This window comes from Saccopteryx bilineata, chromosome 5 (assembly GCF_036850765.1).
Source record: "Saccopteryx bilineata isolate mSacBil1 chromosome 5, mSacBil1_pri_phased_curated, whole genome shotgun sequence".
Lineage (NCBI taxonomy): Eukaryota > Metazoa > Chordata > Mammalia > Chiroptera > Emballonuridae > Saccopteryx > Saccopteryx bilineata.
In genome coordinates, this window is record NC_089494.1 from 154,344,057 (window position 1) to 154,366,897 (window position 22,841).

The 22,841-nt window shown below is 41.5% G+C and overlaps 1 protein-coding gene across 2 annotated transcripts; it reads left to right on the top strand.

Moving 5' to 3' along the window:
• The first annotated feature begins 887 nt into the window (after positions 1–887).
• PHYH (phytanoyl-CoA 2-hydroxylase) lies at positions 888–20,681 on the top strand. Of its 2 annotated transcripts, XM_066280471.1 has the most exons (10): positions 888–1,064; positions 3,653–3,711; positions 6,561–6,671; positions 7,301–7,469; positions 9,580–9,624; positions 10,390–10,471; positions 12,029–12,210; positions 14,041–14,190; positions 17,713–17,844; positions 20,363–20,681. In XM_066280471.1, exons 1-10 carry the CDS (start codon positions 927–929, stop codon positions 20,414–20,416), a joined length of 1,122 nt encoding a protein of 373 aa, XP_066136568.1. In that variant the 5' UTR covers positions 888–926; the 3' UTR covers positions 20,417–20,681. The 2 variants fall into 2 exon arrangements, with proteins under 2 accessions (XP_066136568.1, XP_066136569.1); XM_066280472.1 differs by lacking the exon at positions 9,580–9,624 and having other exon boundaries at positions 890–1,064.
• The last annotated feature ends 2,160 nt before the right edge of the window (positions 20,682–22,841 follow it).

The following is a 22,841-nucleotide window of genomic DNA, read 5'->3' on the forward strand; positions in this document are numbered from 1 at the left end:
CCACTTACATGTGGAATCTAAGAGTCAAACTCATGGAAGCGGAGAGTGGAATGCTGGTTGCCAGGGACTGTGGAGGAGGGGAAAATAGTGAGGCGTTGGTCCAAAGGTACAAAGTTTCAGTTATGCAAGATAAATAGTTTTGGAGATCTACAATACAGCCTAGTGCTTATAGCTAACAGTGCTGCATTATATACCAAAAATTTCCTAAAAGAGTAGATTTTATGTGTTTTTACCATAAACTGAAAAAAATGATAAAGCCTGTGAGGGGAAAACTTAGAGAGTATGACCTTGATGGTAGTGATAGTTTCAGCTGTGCATAGATACTTATCACCAAATCATGGAATTGTAAAAACAGAACACAACTAGTTCTTTAGGAAATTTAATTTTTTTATTGAGTGATTTCAGAGAGAGAGAAGAGAGAGAAACATCGATTTGTCCCACTTATTTGTGCATTCACAGATTGATTCCTGTATGTGCCCTGACTGGGGATCAAACCTGCGGCTTTGGCTATCAGGACGATGCTCTGAGTTACCCAGTCAGGGTTATAGGACATTTAAAAATATACTAGATTCTGTGGACCATACATTTCAGAGAGTCATTTATTTCACGTGCTTCTTTTTTAAGGGCCAAACTGTTTCTAATATTGCGGACTGGACTCCTAAGTTAAATCCCTCTTGAACAGCACATGCTACTTGTAGAGCTGAACATTTAAATTTTTTTCTTCTAGCAGCTTAGTGGAAGGAAGGGTCGTGTGGAATAAAATATCCGAAACTATGCAGTTAAGAGTGTGGGGCACGTTCTCGTTCAATCTTACTAGGTGACCTTCACGCATTAGCCCCGGAAGGACGTCAGCACCGGAGGGCGTCTCCGCGCGTTGCCCTGGCCCCGCCCGCTCGGGCCGGAGGCGGGGCGGCCTGAGGAGTCAAATGGAGTCGAGGTTCGGGCGCCCAGTGGACCCTCCACCTGGTTTCCCCGGCACCACCACCACCATGGATAAGGCGCAAACTGCCGCTCGCCTGCGCGTCATGCTGGCCCACCTCTGTCCCCCTTCCGTCGAGGCCGTCGTATCCTTTGGTCTGCACGGGACGGTTTTCGGGCTGGGAGAGTGGGGATCTCCAGGGTCGATCGCGCAGCCGCCGACCTTTCCGTCCTTGGCGCCGCGGACCCCGTGACAGTCACGGCCCTCCCGGGCGCCCGGCGCGAGGGGCTAGGGGAGAAGGGCGCATCCCCAGGCGCTGGTGCTGGCCGCACTGGGCGATGCGGCATCCTGCCTCCTTTGTTACCGAACTGGCCTGCCCTCGGAGGCCTGGTCAGTTTCTGGACTGGGCTGTGCGTGACCTCCGCGGCTGCGGGGAGAACTAGAAACGTCACAGCGCAGCCGCCCCGAGAGCGGGAACGCAGGGCGGCCTGGAGGAGCCAGGGGAGGGCAGCAGGGGAGTGGGCTCTGCCGGGGACGCGCCCGCAGCTCTGCGAGAAACTCAGGGCTGCGACACCAATGAGTTTACAATTGTCTCCCGGAAAAGAACTTGGTGCCCGGGTCTGCCTCCGGATTCGGCATCAGAAGTTAATTCTGGAGGGATTGAGTGCGTTGCGATGTTGGGTCCAGAGAGCTGTCGATACAGCACCGGACCCGTAAATCAAATTGTTCTATTTGATTTGTTCTTGCTGCCTAGATTAAGTGTTCTCTTTCAGGACACACTTCTGGAAGCTCCCGACAAAATTCTGGCTGGGATTGCTCCTTAAACGACGTGATATTAGCCTCTGTCCGGCTGTGTATACTATACACTGTATAGGATCCTAAAATCTCTCATAAAATGATTATACTGGCCTTTCTTTTACTTTCACTACTGCTCTCCCGGCCCTGTTCCAAGCAGCGATGTATCAGAACCATAGACTGATGGAGGGAATCCAGGAGATCACATAATCTCATTTTATACATGAGAAAACGGGCTAGGAAGAGGATAAAACTCTGGACCAAGGTCGTTTAATTAAAGCAGCAGTTGTAAAAGTGTGCTCCCCAGACCATCCACATCACGTGGGAACTTGTTAGAAATGCAGATTTTCAAGCTCATCTCAGACCTAGAGAATCAAAATACCTGGGGATTGGTCCTCCTGCTGTTTCTGACACATGCTCAATTGAGAGAACCACTACTGTATTGAGCTAGATATAACTGAAACTGCAATTAAGGTTCCTCTCCAGTCTGTTACTACTTTTAAAGTTTGATATTCTGATCCTGCTGGTTCTTGTTATAAGTGTCAAAGTAAGAGCTTAATATTTTCATCTGTATTTACTTTTTTTTTTTTTCGCTGGAATGCTGACATTTGAACTGTCCTGGCAATCACATTTTTCTGAGAATAGATGGCAAAGGTCACTCATTAACTTCTCTGCCACATGGAAAACAGACAGTAGCTGGTAATTCTTCCTTCTGGCCTGCTTTTCTTTTTTTGGACTGTAACATTGTTCCCAGTTATATAAAGATAACAATGTTTAGTATGACCGGTGGTGGTGCAGTGGATTGAGCGGCTGCCCAGGACACTAAGAGCGCTGGTTCAAAACCCTCAGGTCACAAGCTAGAGCACTAGCTTGTGGGTTTGAGCCCCAGGGCTTTCCAGCTTGAGCGCAGGGTCTCAGGCTTGAACATGGGCTCACTGACGTGATCCCAAGTCGCTGGCTTGAGCCCAAGTTTGCTGGCTTGGCTGGAGTCTCCCCCAACTCCCTTTTGTCAAGGCATGTATGAGAAACAATAAACAACTAAAGTGACACAACTACAAGTTGATGCTTTTCATCTCTGTCTTCCCCTTCTTCTTTCCTGTCGCTCTCTCTAAAAAATAATACGTTTACAAGAGGTGACATTCTGCAAATAAATCTTTAAAGGTATGAAGAAAATGATATTTGACTGTATGAATCATATTTTCCTTGGAGTCATTGTTTATTTTATAGATTCTTTTAAAGTGTGTGTTTTTAAAATTTTCTTTTTATTTATTGACTTGAAGGGAGAGAGAGAAAGAGAGAGAGGGAAACATTGATTTGTGTTCCACTTATTTATGCAGTCCTTTGTTGATTCTCATATGTGCCCTGACTAGGGATCAAACATTCAACTTTGTATCTGGACGTTGCTCTATCCAACTGAGCTACCTGGCCAGGGCTTATTTTACAGGATTTTTTTTAAATGACCTGCCAAACTGCTTCTAATATTTTGAACTGGACTTCAAAGAAATTAAATAACTATTCTGAATCTCCTAGAATTGAACCTTTCAATTTTTATTTGTTCATTAGTTTAGTGGAAGGAATAGTCATGTGGAATAAAATAGATAGAAGCTATAAAGTTAAGAATGTGAATCAAGTCTTGGCTCAGCCATGTTCTGTTGGGTGACCTTGAACCAGTTACTGAGCCCTCCAAGCCTAGGTTTCCTGCTCTGAGTGGCAGGACCAATGAATTACAAAGCTCTTGGGCTTCCAGGCACCTCCTCAGGCAACTGTGGAAATGATTTTACCAGCCTGTATAACTGTCAGAGGCTATGTATGTAACCAGTTTGCTTGATATCCCTTTAGGACTAGTCTTCTCTTGTGAGAGCCAATCCAGGCTCTAAAAAAGGATATTTCTACAAAAGTTAACTCTTACATTTTTATTTGCCTTAATTCACATCCTAGATAGCTTACCCCACTTCAGAGGCTATTTCTCCTGCCAGTTTCCTTTCTCAACAATTCCAGTAAGTATATCTAATTTTAATTTTTTAAAATTATTATTAAGTGAGAGACAAGGAGGCAGAGAGACAGACTTCTACATGCACCCCAACCGGGATCCACTTGGCAAATCCCCTACCAGGCAATGCTCTGCCCATCTGGGGCCCCTGCTCCGTTGCTCAACAACTGAGCTATTTTAGCACCTAAGGCAAAGGCTATGGAACCGTCCTCAGCAACTGAGGTCAACTTGCTTGAACCAGTCGAGCCATGGCTGTAAGAGGAGGAGAGAGAAAGAGAAGAGGGAGGGGTGGAGAAGCAGATGGTTGCTTCTCCTGTGCCCCCTGACTGGGAATCAAACCTGAGACTTCCACATGCTGGGCCAATGCTCTACCACTGAGCCAACTGGCCAGGGCTCTGATTTGAATTTTTAACCATACAATGTATATAAAGGCTTTTCTAGTGGTAACTAGGTTATAAAACACAATGTATCGTGTTGCCTGGTAAGATTTCATTATGCAAAGCTTCCATTTCCAGGATTTGTTCTAATTAGAATAATTGTGGAAGTTTTTGAATAGTTAACTTTAATTTTCTATTTGTATTTTAAAATTCAGAAAGAAGGGAAAATGTCAGAAAGGGTGAAATCTGGTTTTTAAAATTTAGGCATGGTATATCTCATTTAAACTCACCTGTCATATGGTCTTAGCATATATCAGCTGTCATCCTTGGTTTGTTTGTTTGTTTATTTATTTATTTATTGTATTTTTCTGAAGCTAGAAACAGGGAGGCAGTCAGACTCCTGCATGTGCCCGACCGGGGATCCACCCGGCACACCCACCAGGGGGCATCGCTCTGTTGCAACCAGAGCCACTCTAGCACCTGGGGCAGAGGCCATGGAGCCATCCTCAGCACCCGGGCCATCTTTTGCTCCAATGGAGCCTTAGCTGCGGGAGAGGAAGAGAGAAACAGAGAGGAAGGAGAGGAGGAGGGGTGGAGAAGCAGATGGGCGCCTCTCCTGTGTGCCCTGGCCAGGAATCGAACCCGAGACTTCCACACACCAGGCCAACGCTCTACCACTGAGCCAACCGGCCAGGGCCATCCTAGGTTTATTTTAAATTACCTTTGAAGAGGAAGTCATTTCATCTCCATGAAATATTCTCACACAGCCACAATTCCAACTAGAGGAATGGAGTAGGTGACTTGAGTTTGTGTGTATGATGTACTCTTCTTTGGATTTTGTTACTTTGACTTCTTTGGAGAATGCATGAACTAGACAATTAAAAATATAAAGTCTATTGCCTGACCAGGCGGTGGCGCAGTGGATAGAGTGTCAGACTGGGATGCAGAGGACCCAGTTTCGAGACCCCAAGGTCATGAGCTTGAGCGTGGGCTCATCTGGTTTGAGCAAAGCTCACCAGCTTGAGCCCAAGGTCGCTGGCTTGAGCAAAGGATTACTCAGTCTGGTGTAGCCCCACAGTCAAGGCACATATGAGAAAGCAATCAATGAACAACTAAGGTGTCGCAACGAAAAACTGATGATTGATGCTTCTCATCTCTCTCTGTTCCTGTCTGTCCCTGTCTATCCCTCTCTCTGATTCTCTGTGTCTCTGTAAAAATATAAAGTCTATTGAATCTGTTGCTGATTTGAAAAACCATGACTGTTCATTACAAAACAAAATTTAAAATCAGAGAAATAAAAGGAATCATTAAAAAGATACATATTTTCATTACCTAGTGACACTCACTGTTAAATTGTTTTTTTTCTTTGCAGCCTTTTTTTATAGTGTCTTAGTTTGTGAACTATAATCATATTTTATTATAATAAGTTTTGTCCCTGTTATTATATGCTGTTCATTTTTTCTTTTTTTCTTTTCTTTTTTTTTTTTTTTTCATTTTTCTGAAGCTGGAAACAGGGAGAGACAGTCAGACAGACTCCCGCATGCGCCCGACCGGGATCCACCCGGCACGCCCACCAGGGGCGACGCTCTGCCCACCAGGGGGCGATGCTCTGCCCATCCTGGGCGTCGCCATGTTGCGACCAGAGCCACTCTAGCGCCTGGGCCATCCCCAGCGCCCGCGCCCGGGCCATCTTTGCTCCAATGGAGCCTTGGCTGCGGGAGGGGAAGAGAGAGACAGAGAGGAAAGCGCGGCAGAGGGGTGGAGAAGCAAATGTGCGCTTCTCCTGTGTGCCCTGGCCAGGAATCGAACCCGGGTCCTCCGCACGCTAGGCCGACGCTCTACCGCTGAGCCAACCAGCCAGGGCTATATGCTGTTCATTTTTAATGTCTGAGTCATATCCCATTGAGTGGAGATGATATAATTAATTAATTATTCCTCCAGTTCTCGGTGACAGTAGTTAATGCTTTGGATTTAATTTTTTATTTATTTATTTATTTTTACAGAGGCAGAGATAGACAGGGACAGACAGACAGGAACGGAGAGAGATGAGAAGCATCAATCATCAGTTTCTCGTTGCGCGTTGTGACTTCTTAGTTGTTCATTGATTGCTTTCTCACATGTGCCTTGACCGCGGGCCTTCAGCAGACCGAGTAACCCCCTGCTGGAGCCAGCGACCTTGGGTCCAAGCTGGTGAGCTCTTTGCTCAAGCCATATGAGCCCGCGCTCAAGCTGGCCACCTCGGGGTCTCGAACCTGGGTCCTTCCGCATCCCAGTCCGACACTCTATCCACTGCGCCACCACCTGGTCAGGCTAATGCTTTGGATTTAAAGCTTTAAATATTTTTTTCTGATTATTTCCTTAAAGTCTTCAAAATAGAAATGTTGGATGGAAGAGAATCACCATTTCTTAGGTTCTTGATACATCTTCTTAGGTTTTATCTGTAAATTAGACTTACTTGAGATTTTTTTTTCTCCTTTAGGTATACTCAGGACAATAACGTTCTAAGCCTAGAACAGAGAAAATTTTATGAAGAAAATGGGTTTCTTGTCATTAAAAATTTGGTATCTGATGCTGATATTGACCGCTTCAGGTATGGTAACTATTTGTTATTGTTTTATTTTTGTGATGGGAATATGGCAAGATAGCTTGTACACGTTTAGACATCCTTCAGTGACATGATTTCTTAGGAAGTGGTCAGGAACAGGGGCTCTGGAGCCAGGCTGGCCAGCTTTCATTTTAGCTCCACCATTTTACGTTGTGTGTCCTGGTGCAGTTTATTTAATTTTTCCATGCCTTTGTATTCCAATCAAAATTGGAATAATAATAGTACTTATGTCCTAAAGTTGTTGTTAGGGCTAAATAAGGTAAAAATACTGAGAGAAGACTTTGAAGAGGGCCTAGCACATGGTAAGTGCTATGGACGTGTTTGCTATTATTCTTCAGATGTAACCAAACCATGTATATTTCCCCAGATGGTCTGCTAGGCTAAGGAATACTTGAATTCTGCTAGTGAATTCCAACCTCACAATTAGGAGGCAAGGACTTCTGAGTTGACCATGTTCTCCTCCTTTCCATCAGAATTATTCAACCTGGGGCTAGAGGCCAACTTAGTGCAGAAAAACACACTCTTACCCCAAATCTATGACTCTTTTCAGAACAGAGCCAGGCAGGTACTTGGATCCAGCAGTAACGACATTATTTGCCAATTTAATTTTCTAGGAATGAGTTTGAAAGAATCTGCAGACAGGAAGTAAAACCATTTGGATTAATGTTAATGAGAGATGTGACCATTGCAAAATCAGAATATTCTCCAAGTGAGAAAGTGATTACCAAGGTCCAAGATTTCCAAGAAGATGAGGAACTCTTCAGATACTGCAGTCTCCCTGAGGTTCAAGACGTTCCTGCTTTTTTTTCTTGTTTAAGCTAATAATCCCTCTGCATGCTTGCCTCTGAGATCTGTTCTTTTTACTTACCTAGTGCCTTTCTACTGTGGCCCTAGAGCAGTGGTTCTCAATGGGAGATGGTATTTTCAGGGTCTGGAGACATGCATGGTTTTCACACACGGACAAGAAGGATGGTGTGCTACTGGCTTCTGAGGCATAGAAGCCAGGGAAGTTGCTGATGGGGCCTAGGGATCCTGTGATGCACAGAACAGCCTCCTCCCCAAAACAAATGATTATTCAGGCCCAAATGTCAGTAGTGCCCAGACGGAGAAACCCCACTGTAGAGTTTGCTAATTATCTTTGGTCGAGAAGCACAGGAATTCTGCGTTAAAGGGAGAGTCTTTCTTACACTCTCTATAGGCATATCACAGGGGTGAAATTGCTGAGGCCATTCACAGTAAATCCATTATGTTGTCCTTTTGTTTTATGAATCGGGTCAGCAGAGCTGTAGGTTTGTTTTCAAATTTAAACTAGTTTTTAAAAAAATTATTCTTCAAAAGCAATTCATACTTATGAAAATATCCAATTAGTCCAGAAGGGTATAAAATGAAAAGTAAAGCCTTCTACCCATAGCCTTTTTATGTGTTCCACTAGAATATTTTGTGTATATGCAAGCATATCTGTATACCCCCACTTTGCAACATGGGAACATACTGGACATCACCTTGTTTTTTCCATTTCTGGTAGATCTTAAACATCTTTCCATTAGTATCTATGGACCTACTTATACTTTTAAAACTACTGCATAGTATTCCCTTGCACACATGTACCATAGTTCATGAACCATTTATTTAGAATAGTCTTAAAGGAAACGTTACATATATTACTTATTAGAAAGTATAACCCGGCCCTGGCCGGTTGGCTCAGTGGTGGAGCGTTGGCCTGGTGTGCAGGAGTCCCGGGTTTGATTCCTGGCCAGGCACACAGGAGAAGCGCCCATCTGCTTCTCCATCCCTCCCCCTCTTCTTCCTCTCTGTCTCTCTCTTCCCCTCCTGCAGCCAAGGCTCCATTGGAGCAAAGTTGGCCCGGGCGCTGGGGATGGCTCTGTGGCCTCTGCCTCAGGCGCTAGAATGGCTCTGGTTGCAACAGATCAACGCCCCAGATGGGCAGAGCATCACCCCCTGGTGGGCATGCCAGGTGGATCCCGGTCAGGCGCATGCGGGAGTCTGTCTGACTGCCTCCCTGTTTCCAACTTCAGGAAAATACAAAAAAAAAAAAAAAAAAAAAAAGAAAGAAAGTATAACTCCACAGGCTCTTAGAGAATTTGACTCACAAAGAAAGACTATATTGGTCCATGATGTCCAGCCCCCTGTGTGGGTGGCCAGAGGAAAAGTGGTCCTTCTGGACCATCCACTCATCTCAACCTCAAGTTGTGTTATGGAAATGGAAGCTTTGTGGTAGGTCAAGAATGAAAATCTCGAGATTATATCCAGCTTGTGGTAAATGAAGCATTACCAGAATTTTCAGATTTTCTACATCTCTAAAGTATGAACCATATATCTGGTAATTCCTGCAATAATTTTTAAGAGGTGTACTGTATTTTAGTAGCTATCTATTTTAATGTGTGTTCAAAAAATAACCAGTACATCTAACCCATGATTTCAAAAATATTAAGTCAAGATAAGACTAAGTAAAAGGAGTTAAAGAAATTATTAGCTAATTATATTGGGAAATTAGCTAATTAAATTCTGTGAAGTGTGGCAGAAATAGTAAGGATGGCTCTTGAATGACTGAAGTTTAGAAAATACTGACCTAAGTGAAAAATGAACAAAAAAAATATTATAGGCTTTATAAAAAATAAGTATTGGACCTGACACCTAGGATTTTTATAACATTTTAAGTGTTTTGTATACATATTACCAATACTCCTTAAGGTCAACAGAGAGAAAGCAGAAAGATGTGTTTCATTTTTTGGAGTCAGGCAGAACTGAGCTTGAATATTAACTTTTTCATGTAACTGGCTCTGCCAACTTGAGCAACTTATTAGCCACAGGCTTATTTGTGTGGGATGTTCATTTTCAAGGATTATTAAATGACAGGGACATTACTTTTCACGGATTACTGGAGCTGAATGGGGCTGATGTGTACAACCTCTGGCAGGTAGCAGGCATTCAGAGTTAAGTGCTTTCTGCTTTTCACCCCTTCCAAAATGATTAGGTACTGGAGGCAGCACCCAGCTGCCGGAGCCTGGGGACGTTTCAGCATCCCTGTCACATGCTCTCATTGCAGCATCTTCTTCATGGCCTGTGCTTCAACCACAATCTCCCATGTCATTATCTGTTTAACGTCTTTCTTTCTACTAGACTAGAATATAAACTCCATGAGGCAGTGATCTGCCTATCTTGTTCACTGTTGTGTCCCCATTTCCTGTTACCCTGCGTGGTTCACAGATCACAGTAAAGAGTTGTTCAGTGAACAGCTACACTGATTGTAAAGTGTCCTCTGCAGTTCTCCTTCTCCCTGGGCTACTCATGATAGCTGCAAGTGTGTTGGGTCCTCTCCTGGTCCCTTCCTATAAACAGTGTCCACAAAGGAAGAGGAAGCTGGCTTCTCACTGGGCAACTGTTGTCAGCTTTGATTGAAAGAAGGGTATACCTGTCTTTTCCACTTGAAATTTCTATGAGAGCATAGAAATTTCTACCTCTCTTGTAGAAAAAGTGGTTCTAACAGGCTCCAAAAAGCTTGCTGATTCAGAGTGTTATAAATTTACAAGTGGTGACTTTTTCATGCTTTGTTTGCAGTGTTGTGAAATACCAATTGTTTTTTTTTAAGCTACTGTCATCTTAGTTCTCATAAAGATAATTGTACTTTGTGCCATTTGCCTGTGTATCTGATCTCCCATGAATTTTTCCCCCTTTCCCTTAGATTCTGAAATATGTGGAGTGCTTCACTGGACCCAATATTATGGCCATGCATACAATGCTGATAAACAAACCTCCAGATTCTGGTAAAAGGATTTTTTATTTGTTAAGGACAAGCAAAAAAAAAATGTTCAATTGAAATTCATATTGTTGATGTTTTAACTATAGACATGTGTATAAGTGCTAAATTTTGCATAGTATATGTATAGTATTAAAAAAGAGAGATGAGAGAGAGACAGAGACAACAGGCCTAAAATGAAGTCACTTGTGCTGGCCATGTCAGTAAACTGAGGCGTAACACCTAACCTGATCGCAGTTTCTGTTGCGCTCTGCCTTCCCCTAAAATAAAGTGACCTTTCCTGAAACAATTCTCTTTTCTAGTAACTTCCTTATCCCTCCACCTTCCACCTACCAAAGCCTTCCACTTTGTACAGCTTCTAGGAGTTCCTTAGTTGTAAATCATTGACTAAAACCAGTTAGATCTTTACATTTACTCAGTTGAATTTTGTTTTTTTATAGTACTTTAATTCAAAATAGCTTTCATCCTAATAATATTGAAATATAATAGTGATGTCAGATATTAACTGTAGAGTTCTTGCTGGACTTTCAGATGACTAAATTGTTAAAAATATAGGTTAAAAAAACAACTATTTATATAGCATAAGCTCCTGTTATTCAACATCTCTAAGCTTTCTTAACCGTTTTCACCTGCGACAGAGTGGATTCTGCTTTCCTGATCTGAAGAAATTATTATTATGAACAGAATTAAAACTATTTTTATAAACCACATACTACAGTTGATTTTCAAATGTCTTATGCTTGCTAAAATGTAGCTTCTAAAACCTCACTTCCCAAGAAACTTATTCGGAAGGTAGAACCCAGGAATCTGCATTTTATTAACCATTCTCCAGAGAGTCTTATGCAACTGGCTGTTGGGCCATGCTGACAAACCTGCACTAGCAGTAATAAAGTGACCAGTAGAGATCCTTTCATCTTCTCTATGTTTTCTTTCTCCTGAGGGCTGGGAGAGTTTATGACACAGGCCTATAGTTTAATATCCCCACATCTCTCCCTCTCTGGCCACCTTTTCTGGAGAGATCAGGTGGCCCGGGAAATTGAAGTCAGAGAGCAAAACCAGGGAAAAATGTAAATGTGGTCAAGGCATCTCTGGATCCACACAGTGATTGTACACCAAATGCTTCTGGTGAAAACTCTTAGAGGCCTTTTAATTTAATTATAATTATTTTTCTTTGCACTAGCTACCTTGCACACTATCAGGGGGCCTCAAAGTTGCTCACTCTCTTCAATATAAGTAGTCAAACTTTTTAAATTAATACTAGGACCTGTGCCCAAAGCAGAGTTAGAAAGGAATAAAGCACAACAGAAATGATGACATATGTACGACTTGCTAGAAAATAGTGTGTGTAAGTACTCAGCTATCAGAAACCCAGAAAAAAATAGAGGATCTGGAGTCCCTGTGTTGATTTGATATTTCAACTTGGTGCTTATCTCTCAAGGCTGATTTTCTAGAATATTGTTTCATTTGTTTGGCTTTTGCAAGGATAGGTCATTTTTCTGATTTTTCAGGCAAAGGGAAAGAATTATGAGACTTGAGCATCTTTTAACAGCAGCTTCCATTTCAGGCAAGAAGACATCCCGCCATCCCATGCACCAGGATCTGCACTATTTCCCATTCAGGCCCAGCAATAGCATTGTTTGTGCTTGGACGGCCATGGAGCACATTGACCGGAACAATGGCTGTCTGGTGGTGCTCCCAGGTACACACAAAGGTACCCTGAAGCCTCATGATTATCCCCAGTGGGAGGTAGGTTTGCCTAGCAGTGAGTCTTGATCAGAATCTTTTATTGTTTTGATTTTCTAGAAGTATAACATAAAGAGCTTTACCAATGACATGGCATTACCTTTCATAGCAGAACATTGGACTAAGATTTGGAATTCAGATAAGGGAATATTCAAGAATGTTAGATAAAATACTTGTTTTTGAACTTTTCAATAAGGGTTTGAAAGCCAGTCAACATGGGGAACTTTGATAGGTGTTGTGTGTAGGATCTAAGATTATAGGGCCTAATTGTAAAGGTAAGTCATAAATACTGCAAGACCAGATACATGTGCCAAGTGCCAAGTAGGTCTTACACACTGATTAATGGCTCTCAGAGTGAAAAAGAGGGAGAAATCATCTCCTTCTGGATGAAGAGACCAGCAGAGGCTCTGGGGAGGAGAGCAGTATTCCACTGCAGAGCTGTTCCATGGTTTATCAAGTCAGCTGTTGATGCTGAAGGACATTAAATGCTTTGAGCTCAAGAGTGATGAGATCAAATTGGTTCTTCAAGAACGACAGTCTTAGGATATGGCACCACTGAGGCAGAGGAACTAGAAAGGAGGCTAATAGTCTTTAGTGCAATAATGTCTTGAAATCCCCTAATGATGGTTAAAGTGGGAAAGGCACCTGTTCTTAAGACAGGAAGAATGAATGTGGTTCTGTAGAAAGAAAAGAGAATATGGCTTTAAGGACTTCTGTCTCAGAATTCATGTGCTGATGATTAGTACTAAGTAAAAGAATTTGAAACTGGATTCTGATATAAAATCTGAAATTGTGAAATTTATCAATTTAGGTGAGGTTTATGAAGGTTTTGTGCAAGCAAAAGGGAGTATTTTGGAGAGCCACAGGGTCATGCTGAGTCCGTGGAAGGCTGGCTAGCTCTGGTGGGCAGGAAAGTGGGCACTGTTGTTTGGTGGGAAGAGTGGAGGTGGAGCATCTGTTATGGGTAGTTGAACCCTGACTATGTCTGGTCTCATCCATCCTCTGCTCTGATTTGAATCTGAGTGTCCTTAGTGGGAGGTCAGATTGGCTTAGCTTGGGTCACATAATCACCCTGGCCAGGAGAGAAATGTACTGGATCACAGTCCTAACACAGTCCAATAGGGAAGCAGTCATTCCTCAAAAGAGATAGTCTTAAGAAGGGGAATGGGATGCTGCCTTCCTCTACCCTAGAAGAACAACTCCTCCATTTCCTCATAAAGGCTTGTAAACTTCAAATCACTTCTCACTGTAGTTTTTAATGGAGACATAACCATTACCTAAAGCAATGACTAACTTTGGAAATAGTTATAAACAAACACAATGTTTTAATATTCCTTCTTTGCTCTGGACGTGATATGAGTGGTTTCTAAGCTTAGAAAAATTGAGCATTTTCTCTTCCCTGGTCTGGGAGAAAAGTGTTTCAGAGAAACTCTGGAGTAATAGAAGAATAAATTATGCAAAGTTCCAGGTGAGAAGAGTATCATGCTGGGAAAGAATGATCATGGGTTCAGGCTGGAAAGGAGTACTCCTGTGTTAACTGAAAAATGCAAAGCTGAACTAGGTCTTCATTTATTATTCAGTAATGAAGGTTAGGTGGAAATTCCAAAGTTTTCATTTGGTTCAAAAAATCTGTGATTTTAATATTAACATGTGGCTTTTTAAAACCAGACACCTAGAAGCTTTTTTGTATATTTACATTGTTTTAAAGAATCTAATTTATTTATTTCTTTCTCTTAGAAGAACTTAGAGGACCTTTGCTTTTCCAGATGAGTCGTAAAGTTTGTAATTACTGGCTTCCTCAAATACAGACTTGGCTTCTTTTCTGTGTTCTAGGGAGGAGTTAACATAATGTTTCATGGGATCCAAGAATATGATAAAAACACCCCCCGGGTTCACCTTGTAATGGAGAAGGGAGACACTGTTTTCTTTCATCCTTTGCTCATCCATGGATCTGGTCAGAACAAAACTCAAGGATTCCGGAAGGTATGCATTAATATTATTGTACTTTCCAAAGATGAATGGTTAAACATGAAAATGTCAAGATACGTTGAAATTGAAAAGATTTGTGACTTTTAACTAAACTTGCTTGCAGTCCAGTTTATTTGCCAGGAAAGATATATGCCTGCTTCATGCTTTTTTTGCTCATATTGGTAAGAAGCCAGGTGATCTCAGGGTCCCAACCTTATTGATACTGAATCATGATCATTCATGATTTGCTTCAGAGCAAGAGCTTACTCGGTAGCTGACAGCCTATGCTTCAGAAGCAAAAACTATTGCTGATATACTGAAATAATAAAATTTTGAATGGGAATGTATATACCTCATAGTCACCATATAAGAGGAAGGTTTATAATACCATTGCTATTGAGAAAAATATTATTCATCCAAAAGAAATGTTCTGAGTTGGCTGCCTAGTAGTTTGTTTTAGCAGGCCATATTTTTCACCCCTCAGTGTTGAGTATTTTAACTTAATGATTTTATTGCTTATATTAAAAATTGACAAATTTTTTATAAATTCCCAGATTTCTTATTTCTCTAAAATTCAGAACATTGGGCAGTACTGTGGACTCAGATTTTCCTCATGACAATATGACTATCAATACTAAATACTGGAGGCTTCCTTGGGACTGAGTGGAGCTGTTTGTTTATTACATTGACCCTTGTTGTCTCCCTGACACAAAGGGTTAGTTTCCAGATTTCATCTTTCATTCATTCATATTTTCACCAGGCTCAACAGGGCCAAAATAAGGCTGAGATGAGAAGGCATTCTCTTTGGGGGCAAAGTTAAACTGTGGGGGTTGACTAAAAAAACTAAAAAAAACCCAGTTAAATAATAGTCTTAACAATAATAGTGTGGTTTTGTGTTTTTGTTTTGTTACAAAGACAGAGAAAGAGAGAGGAACACATAGGGACAAACAGGAAGGGAGAGAGATGAGAAGCATCAATTCTTTGTTGCAGCTCCTTAGTTGTTCATTGATTGCATTTTCATATGTGCCTTGACTGGGGAGCTACAGCAGAGTGATTGACCCTTTGCTCAAGCCAGCGACCATGGGGTCATGTTTATGATCCCATGCTCAAGCCAGCAACTCTGCACTCAAGCTGGTAAGCTAGTACTCAAGCGGATGAGCCTGCGCTCAAGCGGCGACCTTGGGGTTTTGAACCTGAATCCTCTGCATCCCAGTCCGATGCTCTATCCACTGTGCCACTGCCTGCTCAGGTCCCTATCTGTCCCTCTTTCTGTCTCTCTCTCTGTCTCTGTCAAAAAAAAAAATTACTGCAAAACAATCCACGATGAGCACAATGCTAAAATTTTAAATAAAGACAGTATTGGACTCTTTACTAGTATGACCCTTGGCACTATGCAGTGGGGATGGGGCGGGGTACAGGCACCACGATATAGAGATTGAGAATTTTAATATACTGACTTTACAATTTTTCAATATTTTTTCAACTACTTTAATGTTTGGAAAAGCATTAACCTTAACCATTAAGAAAAACACACATAATGTCATAAAGGAGGCACATTTCCCCTTTTGCCTCAGGCTTCATTCACTATTGCTTGGCATGGCACTGGGGCTCACACAAGAGCTTATGGCTCCATTGCATAGAAATGGGATGTTTTGGGCAAAGTGGGAGGTCCTGACAGCTGTGCCTTGCAGCATATCTGTTTATAACTTTTTCAAAAATGGGAAGAGCCAAGTAATTTCTGTCTTACCTTCATTAGGAAACAAGACTGGTATCTTACATGAATGGTGTCAGATTTTAAATGTAAATGTCCTTTTGATTTTAGAGGAGTGTATGTGTGTATTATTTTCCTTTGCAAGGTTTTTTTGTGTTGTTTTTTTTTGTAATTTGTGGCCCTTGAATAACAACCCATCACAGACTTGATTAACTTCTGTGACTTGGAAGATGCTGAAAACCCCTGGAAATACATTCCTTTTTAGCACTTGGGGATATCCATCAAATGTTAAGAAGTTAAAGCTCTTATTTATGTAATTATGTTCCCTGTCCTATAAATGACTTTGAAAAGAAATATGACAGCTAGTTAAAAATTTCTTGTAATTTCTCAAATAACCTTCAGCTGTGGGGAGTGGGAGAAGCCACTGAACACAGAGACTGATTTAAGACACAATGGAACAGCTCTCTCTTTTTTTTTTTTTAATAATATTTTTAATGAGGCGACATCAATAAATCAAGATACATATATTCAAAGATAACAAGTCCAGGTTATCTTGTCGTTCACTTATGTTGCATACCCATCACCCAAAGTCAGATTGTCCTCTGTCACCTTCTATTTAGTTTTCCTTGTGCCCCTCCCCCTCCCCCTTTCCCTCTCCCTCTCCCTCTCCCCTCTCCCCCTGTAACCACCACACTCTTATCAATGTCTTTTAGTTTCACTTTTATGTCCCACCTACGTATGGAATAATGCAGTTCCTGGTTTTTTCTGATTTACTTATTTCACTTCGTATAATGTTATCAAGATCCCACCATTTTGCTGTAAATGATCCGATGTCATCATTTCTTATGGCTGAGTAGTATTCCATAGTGTATATGTGCCATATCTTCTTTACCCAGTCATCTATTGACGGGCTTTTTGGTTGTTTCCATGTCCTGGCCACTGTGAACAATGCTGCAATGAACATGGGGCTGCATGTGTCTTTATGTATCAATGTTTCTGAGTTTTGGGGGTATATACCCAGCAGAGGAATTGCTGGGTCATAAGGTAATTCTATTTTCAGTTTTTTGAGGAACCACCATACTTTCTTCCATAATGGTTGTACTACTTTACATTCCCACCAACAGTGTATGAGGGTTCCTTTTTCTCCACAGCCTCTCCAACATTTGCTATTACCTGTCTTGTTAATAATAGCTAATCTAACAGGTGTGAGGTGGTATCTCATTGCAGTTTTGATTTGCATTTCTCTAATAACTAATGAAGATGAGCATCTTTTCATATATCTGTTGGCCATTTGTATTTCTTCCTGGGAGAAGTGTCTGTTCATGTCCTCTTCCCACAATGGAACAGCTTTCAATCTAGAAAACAAACATTGTGTAAAATAACTGATATTCTAAATTAAAAAAAAAATTTTTTTTTCTTCTACAGAGACAGAGAGAGAGACTCAGAGAGAGGGATAGACAGGCAGGAACGGAGAGATGAGAAGCATCAATCATTAGTTTTTCATTGCAACACCTTAGTTGTTCATTGATTGCTTTCTCATATGTGCCTTGACCGCGGGCCTTCAGCAAACCGAGTAACCCTTTGCTTGAGCCAGCGACCTTGGGCTCAAGCTGGTGAGCTTTTTTCTCAAACCAGATGAGCCCGCGCTCAAGCTGGCGACCTCGGGGTCTCGAACCTGGGTCTTCCGCATCCCAGTCCAACGCTCTACCCACTGCACCACCGCCTGGTCAGGCATAACCGATATTCTAAAAGAAATCTTGCTTGGTTGCTGGTGTTAGTAGGATTTTTCTTTCCCTAATATTAATTAATTGATTCACTTTGCCCAGGCAATTTCCTGCCATTTTGCCAGTTCCAACTGCTACTACATCAATGTGAAGGACACCAGTCAAGAAAACATTGAGAAGGAAATTGTGGCGCTGGCAGAGAAAATGTTTGGAGTTAAAGATGTCGCCCTGAAGGTATGTTTATGAAATGACAAAGTAATGATCTTGGTTTTTTTCTTTTCTTCACATGCTCAATAATTTTCAGACTTGATTTAATTTGAAAGTATAAAGTGCTTGGGTTGAAAGTTCACTGCAGAAATGTGGCTGAGGCCCAAGAAGGACCACGAAATTTCAGCTTGTACTGCTTCCCCAGTGTGGGGAGCTGAGAACGAGTTTGAGTTGTCCTGAGGCACTTTGTTCCAGGACAGACAGGTGGGAAAGAAAATAGAAAACAGATTTAGTTAGAGAACAGGAAATGAAGAACGTATACAAGGGAAGTGACAGGTTTGGAGTGTCAATCATAGTCCTCATTTATTCCCACAGAATAGGATATTTACACATTAGGCAGTGCATTAAGACTTCCAGGAAGCAGTTCTCAGGGCAAGTTTTTGTTTGGGTCACTTTGCACCTGCAGTTTAATGACAGGCACAGCTTGCCTGTAGCAGAGATTAAAGATCATTAATGCTTATCAGTAAGGGGTGTGAGACGATATTTCATATGCTTTTCTAATTCATACACAACAGTTATAAAGTATTTGTTTTTAATTAGTGGACATTCAATGCTTTTGAGGACCAATAGAAAAATTATCAGTCAAGGCAAATAAATGAACATATTTGATTTGTTGACTATATACATTTTAGCCTCTGAACCAAGAAGCTGATCCTATTTTTTAAATTTATGTTAATCATAAATGCATGCATTTCCTATGGGTACGACATGATCCTCACAGAGACTGAGTACAGAAGGCCACAGTGATGGTAACTGTGGGCCTTTCAGTACTGTGAAGAGCATTGCACACCAATGGCAGGCTACCAGTCTGTGGGGAATCATTTTCTGAATACCTTCCTAGCTCAAGAATCTTATTTTGGCCTGACTAGGTGGTGGCGCAGTGGATAGAACATTGGCCTGGGATACAGAGGATCCTGAGGTTTTCGGCTTCAGCATGGGCTCATCTGGCTTGAGTGCAGGCTTAGTAGTTTGAGTGTGGGGTTGCTGGCTTGAGCGTGGGATCATAGACATGACCTTGTGGTTTCTGGCTTGAAGCCTAAGGTCACTGGCTTGGATGGAGCCCCCCAGTCAAGGCACATATGAGAAAGCAATCAATGAACTAAGGTGCCACAGCAAAGAATTGATGCTTTTCATCTCTCTCTCTTCCTGTCTGTCCCTCTCTTTCTCTCACGAAAAAGAAAAAGTTACTTCACCCTTTAGAATCTATGAATGTACTCCGTATCTGAAAATGCTCTGATTTCACATTTGCAAAACCTAGAAAACATTTTCATATCCCTTTTCTTATTTTCTTCAAAATTCAATGGAGCAGTAATTATAGCTTCAAACTCTTTTTTTTCTTTTTAAGTGAGAGAGAGACAGGAAGAGAGAGAGAGAGAAAAATTAGAAGCATCAACTCTTAGTTGTATCACTTTAGTTGTTCATTGATTGTTTTCTCATTGTGCCTTGACAGGGTGGGGGTAGGGGCTCCAGCCAAGCCAGTGACCTTTGGGCTCAAGCCAGCTACAATGGGGTCACATCTATGATCCCACGCTCAAGCTGGTAATGGGGATTCAAACCTGGGTTCTTAGCATCCCAGGTCAATGCTCTATCCACTGTACTACCACCAGGTCAGGCTATAGCTTCATACTCTTAATGAGAAAATAAAGAGTCCTAGAGGTTGGTCTGTTAGGTAAGTGACACAGCTAGACTTTAGAGTCAGGCCAAATTCCAAAATTGCTCTTTCCACCATACCTTGTTGGTTGCACCATACCTTGTTGGTTGCTCAAAAATAAACAATAAGAAATTCATTATAAAGTCTGAATTGGGCCTGACCTGTGGTGGCGCAGTGGATCAAGCGTCGACCTGGAATGCTGAGGTCGCTGGTTCAGAACCCTGCACTTGTCTGGTCAAGGCACATATGGGAGTTGATGCTTCCTGCTCTTCCCTCCCTTCCCTCTTTCTCTCTCTCTCTCTCTCTCTCTCTCTCTCTCTCTCTCTCTCTCACACACACACACACACACACACACTCCTCTCTAAAATGAATAAAAAAAATTTGTAAAGTCTGAATTGTTTAAGAACAAAGAAAAATAATAATAAACCAGTAACCTATAATACCATTTTCATGATTATGATCTAGTCAGTAGGAGGTCATTCAAGATGAATCAGGCAAATAACCTAAATAAAAGCAGGAAGAGGAGTAGTGAACTCTTTGTACTGTGATCAAGCATAACACTCAGCCAGTCACAGTACCTGTGATCAACAAGAGTACCAAATACAACAGGGCTGACAGTTTGGGGACTCCCTGTCTTAGATTATTTAACAGGATATTAGATGTTGGCAAGTAAATTAATCAGTCTCAGAATATGATTATTTTCTAACTGTTAGGACTATTGTGGAGGCTTTTTAACCCTTATTTAACCATTTATAAATGCTAGAAATTTACTTTTATGATGAAGAGACAAATTGAAATGTTCTATAAATTTATTTTGTTTGGCATTATTTCCAGGATATTTGGAGAATTCGAGGACGGCTTGTGAGAGGACAAAGACTCAACCTTTGAAACAGCCCTTTGTTATAACTTTATTAAAGAAAACCAAAATTAAACAAGGTATCTAGGGAAAATATTTTCTTAATGAGTTGACAATCTTTTCTATCACTTGTTAAACAATATCAAAATGCATGTATCAGGTATTTAGTTGCAAGTGAGTAATTTTGCAGTGCAGTGGTGTTGCTTTAATGAATGTAAAGACAATAAAAGTGACATATTACTGTTTTAAGGAAAATGAAGTTAGGATTACAACTGAATAAAGGTGATTGTTCTATAATGTAAGTGTGTTAAATCTATTTCTTTCATTCAGTTAGGTCTTTACCCAAGCAGAAATGAATGCTTTTAAACCCAGGGGGTGTTGAGCTTTGCATCACTGCCCTTGAAAACACACTGTCTGGTTATTTCATGTCATGACAGACTTCTTGTCAAATATAGAACAATAGGTGTATACTATATTAACCCATGTATAGATACACACATTTTTGAAAAATTTGAGGTCTAAAAACTGGGTGCATCTTATACATGGGAAATACGGTAATACAGGGATGGTTACTGAATGGCATAGGAAGAGAATCATGGAATAAAAACAAGGGTGGCTCTTCACACTCTTGATACAGGGTTCCTTCTATGACTTCACCAACCCAGACACCCCTCCCTATGAAAGTAGACTGAACTGTCCAAATCTTTCTAAAAAATGAAAACAAGTGTAACATCTTTTATTTCTTATTGGGTAGGGCAGCTGGAAACCTTCAGTATTTATGAATGATACAAAACCTCTTTTAAGGTACAGGGAAATTTTAAATAGTTTTGGTTTGGATTTTGAATGAGCAAGAACTGGAAGGATTTATTGTGACAGCATCTTTCTCTACCAGCTGAGGGCAGCAAGACGACCCAATCCTTTTCATTTTCTTTTCTCTTTTTTTAAATTGCAGTTTAGTAAGAAAGAAGTAAAGTGTCTTTCTTGTCATTCTGCTAAGTACAAGTTTTCCTAAATCTAACTTCATGGTTTTTCTGTTTTATTTTTTTGTCAGTTTCTCTTGGAAGGACACCCAGGTAAACTCTGTTCCATCTGAAACCGGGAGGACAAGATTATTACTGACAGGGTCTAAGGATGTTAGATTATGGAATAATTGAAAATAAAATATACATAAGGAGTGCCAGTGTAAACAGCATGTAGAGAGCATTGCTCAATATTGTTTGAGTTTCTTTGCCATGGAACCAGGAAAAGCTCATCTTTAAGATTGCTGAATTCATCATACCTTTGGCTTGGGACATTAGACTGAGAGTCTCTTGGGGCTCATCTCTCCCCAAAGAAATAAAGTGAAGGGCGTTTACTCTACTGCTCGGGGCAGCAACTAGAGAAGAGCCCTTAGTCCCACCATCCAGCCTCCAGGTCCGGGCACACTGTGAGCTCTGACCATGACCTACTTGCTTCCCCTCCAGCCTCCTGCCTTATTACCCCAGAGACTAGCCCACTGCCCATCTGCTGAGCTGCGCCAGGCTTTGGGAGTGGCACCTTGGTGCCCAGGGTTGTTGGTGCACCACGGCTTTAACTTCCACTGCTTGGAAACTGACCTGGCAGGGATGTGGAGAGCACCCCGGTCAGGGTGGCCCCAAGCCCCTCTCCAGAGGATGACCCTTGAGGGTGAGAAGCCTGTGCCTAAGGAGTCAGTGCTGTGGGAGATGATGACAGCTTAGCAGTGGCAGCCACCCGGGGAACTAAAGTCTTGACCTAGCTGCTGACCTGAACACAAGTCACCAAGGCCAGGTTCTGGCGTAAACCCCAATCTCACCAGGCCATTGCCTCAAGATCAACCTCCCAAGGTGCAGATTGTATTACTGGGACACAAGATACTTAGCATACAGCCAGAGAGAGACTGAACTTCTGTACTCTGCTATTGCTATCAGATGGGGGGACTTGAATGTCCTCCCTCTAACTATAGATGGAGGTGCCTACCTTTCTTTATAGGGTCCAGGGATATTGTTCTCAGACCTGACTACACATTCCAATCTTCCTGGTGCTTTAAAAACACCAATGCATGGGCCTTGAATGCTAAAAGTCTATGTATGTGTGTGTGCAATTTGGAAAAATTCATGTCTTTTTATAAGCAAGTGTTCATCAAAAAAAAAAAAAACCTGAATCATTCAATTTTTTTTCTGCTTTACTGAGGCATAATGGACAAATAGAAATTGTATATATTTAAGGAGCATAACATGGGCCCTTCCATTTCTGTGCTCAAGGGTGTCATCACCTCCCCCTACTGGATAGACTGAGATTGCCCCAAACCACGTTCAGGTTGCTGACACTTGTATCATACCTTACTATGTGCCAAGTGTTATTGTAAGCACTTAACTTGTATCAATGTTTTTACTCTCATAACAACTTGACAGAGTAAGTACAACTATTCCAATTTTATATATGAAACAACTCATGCCT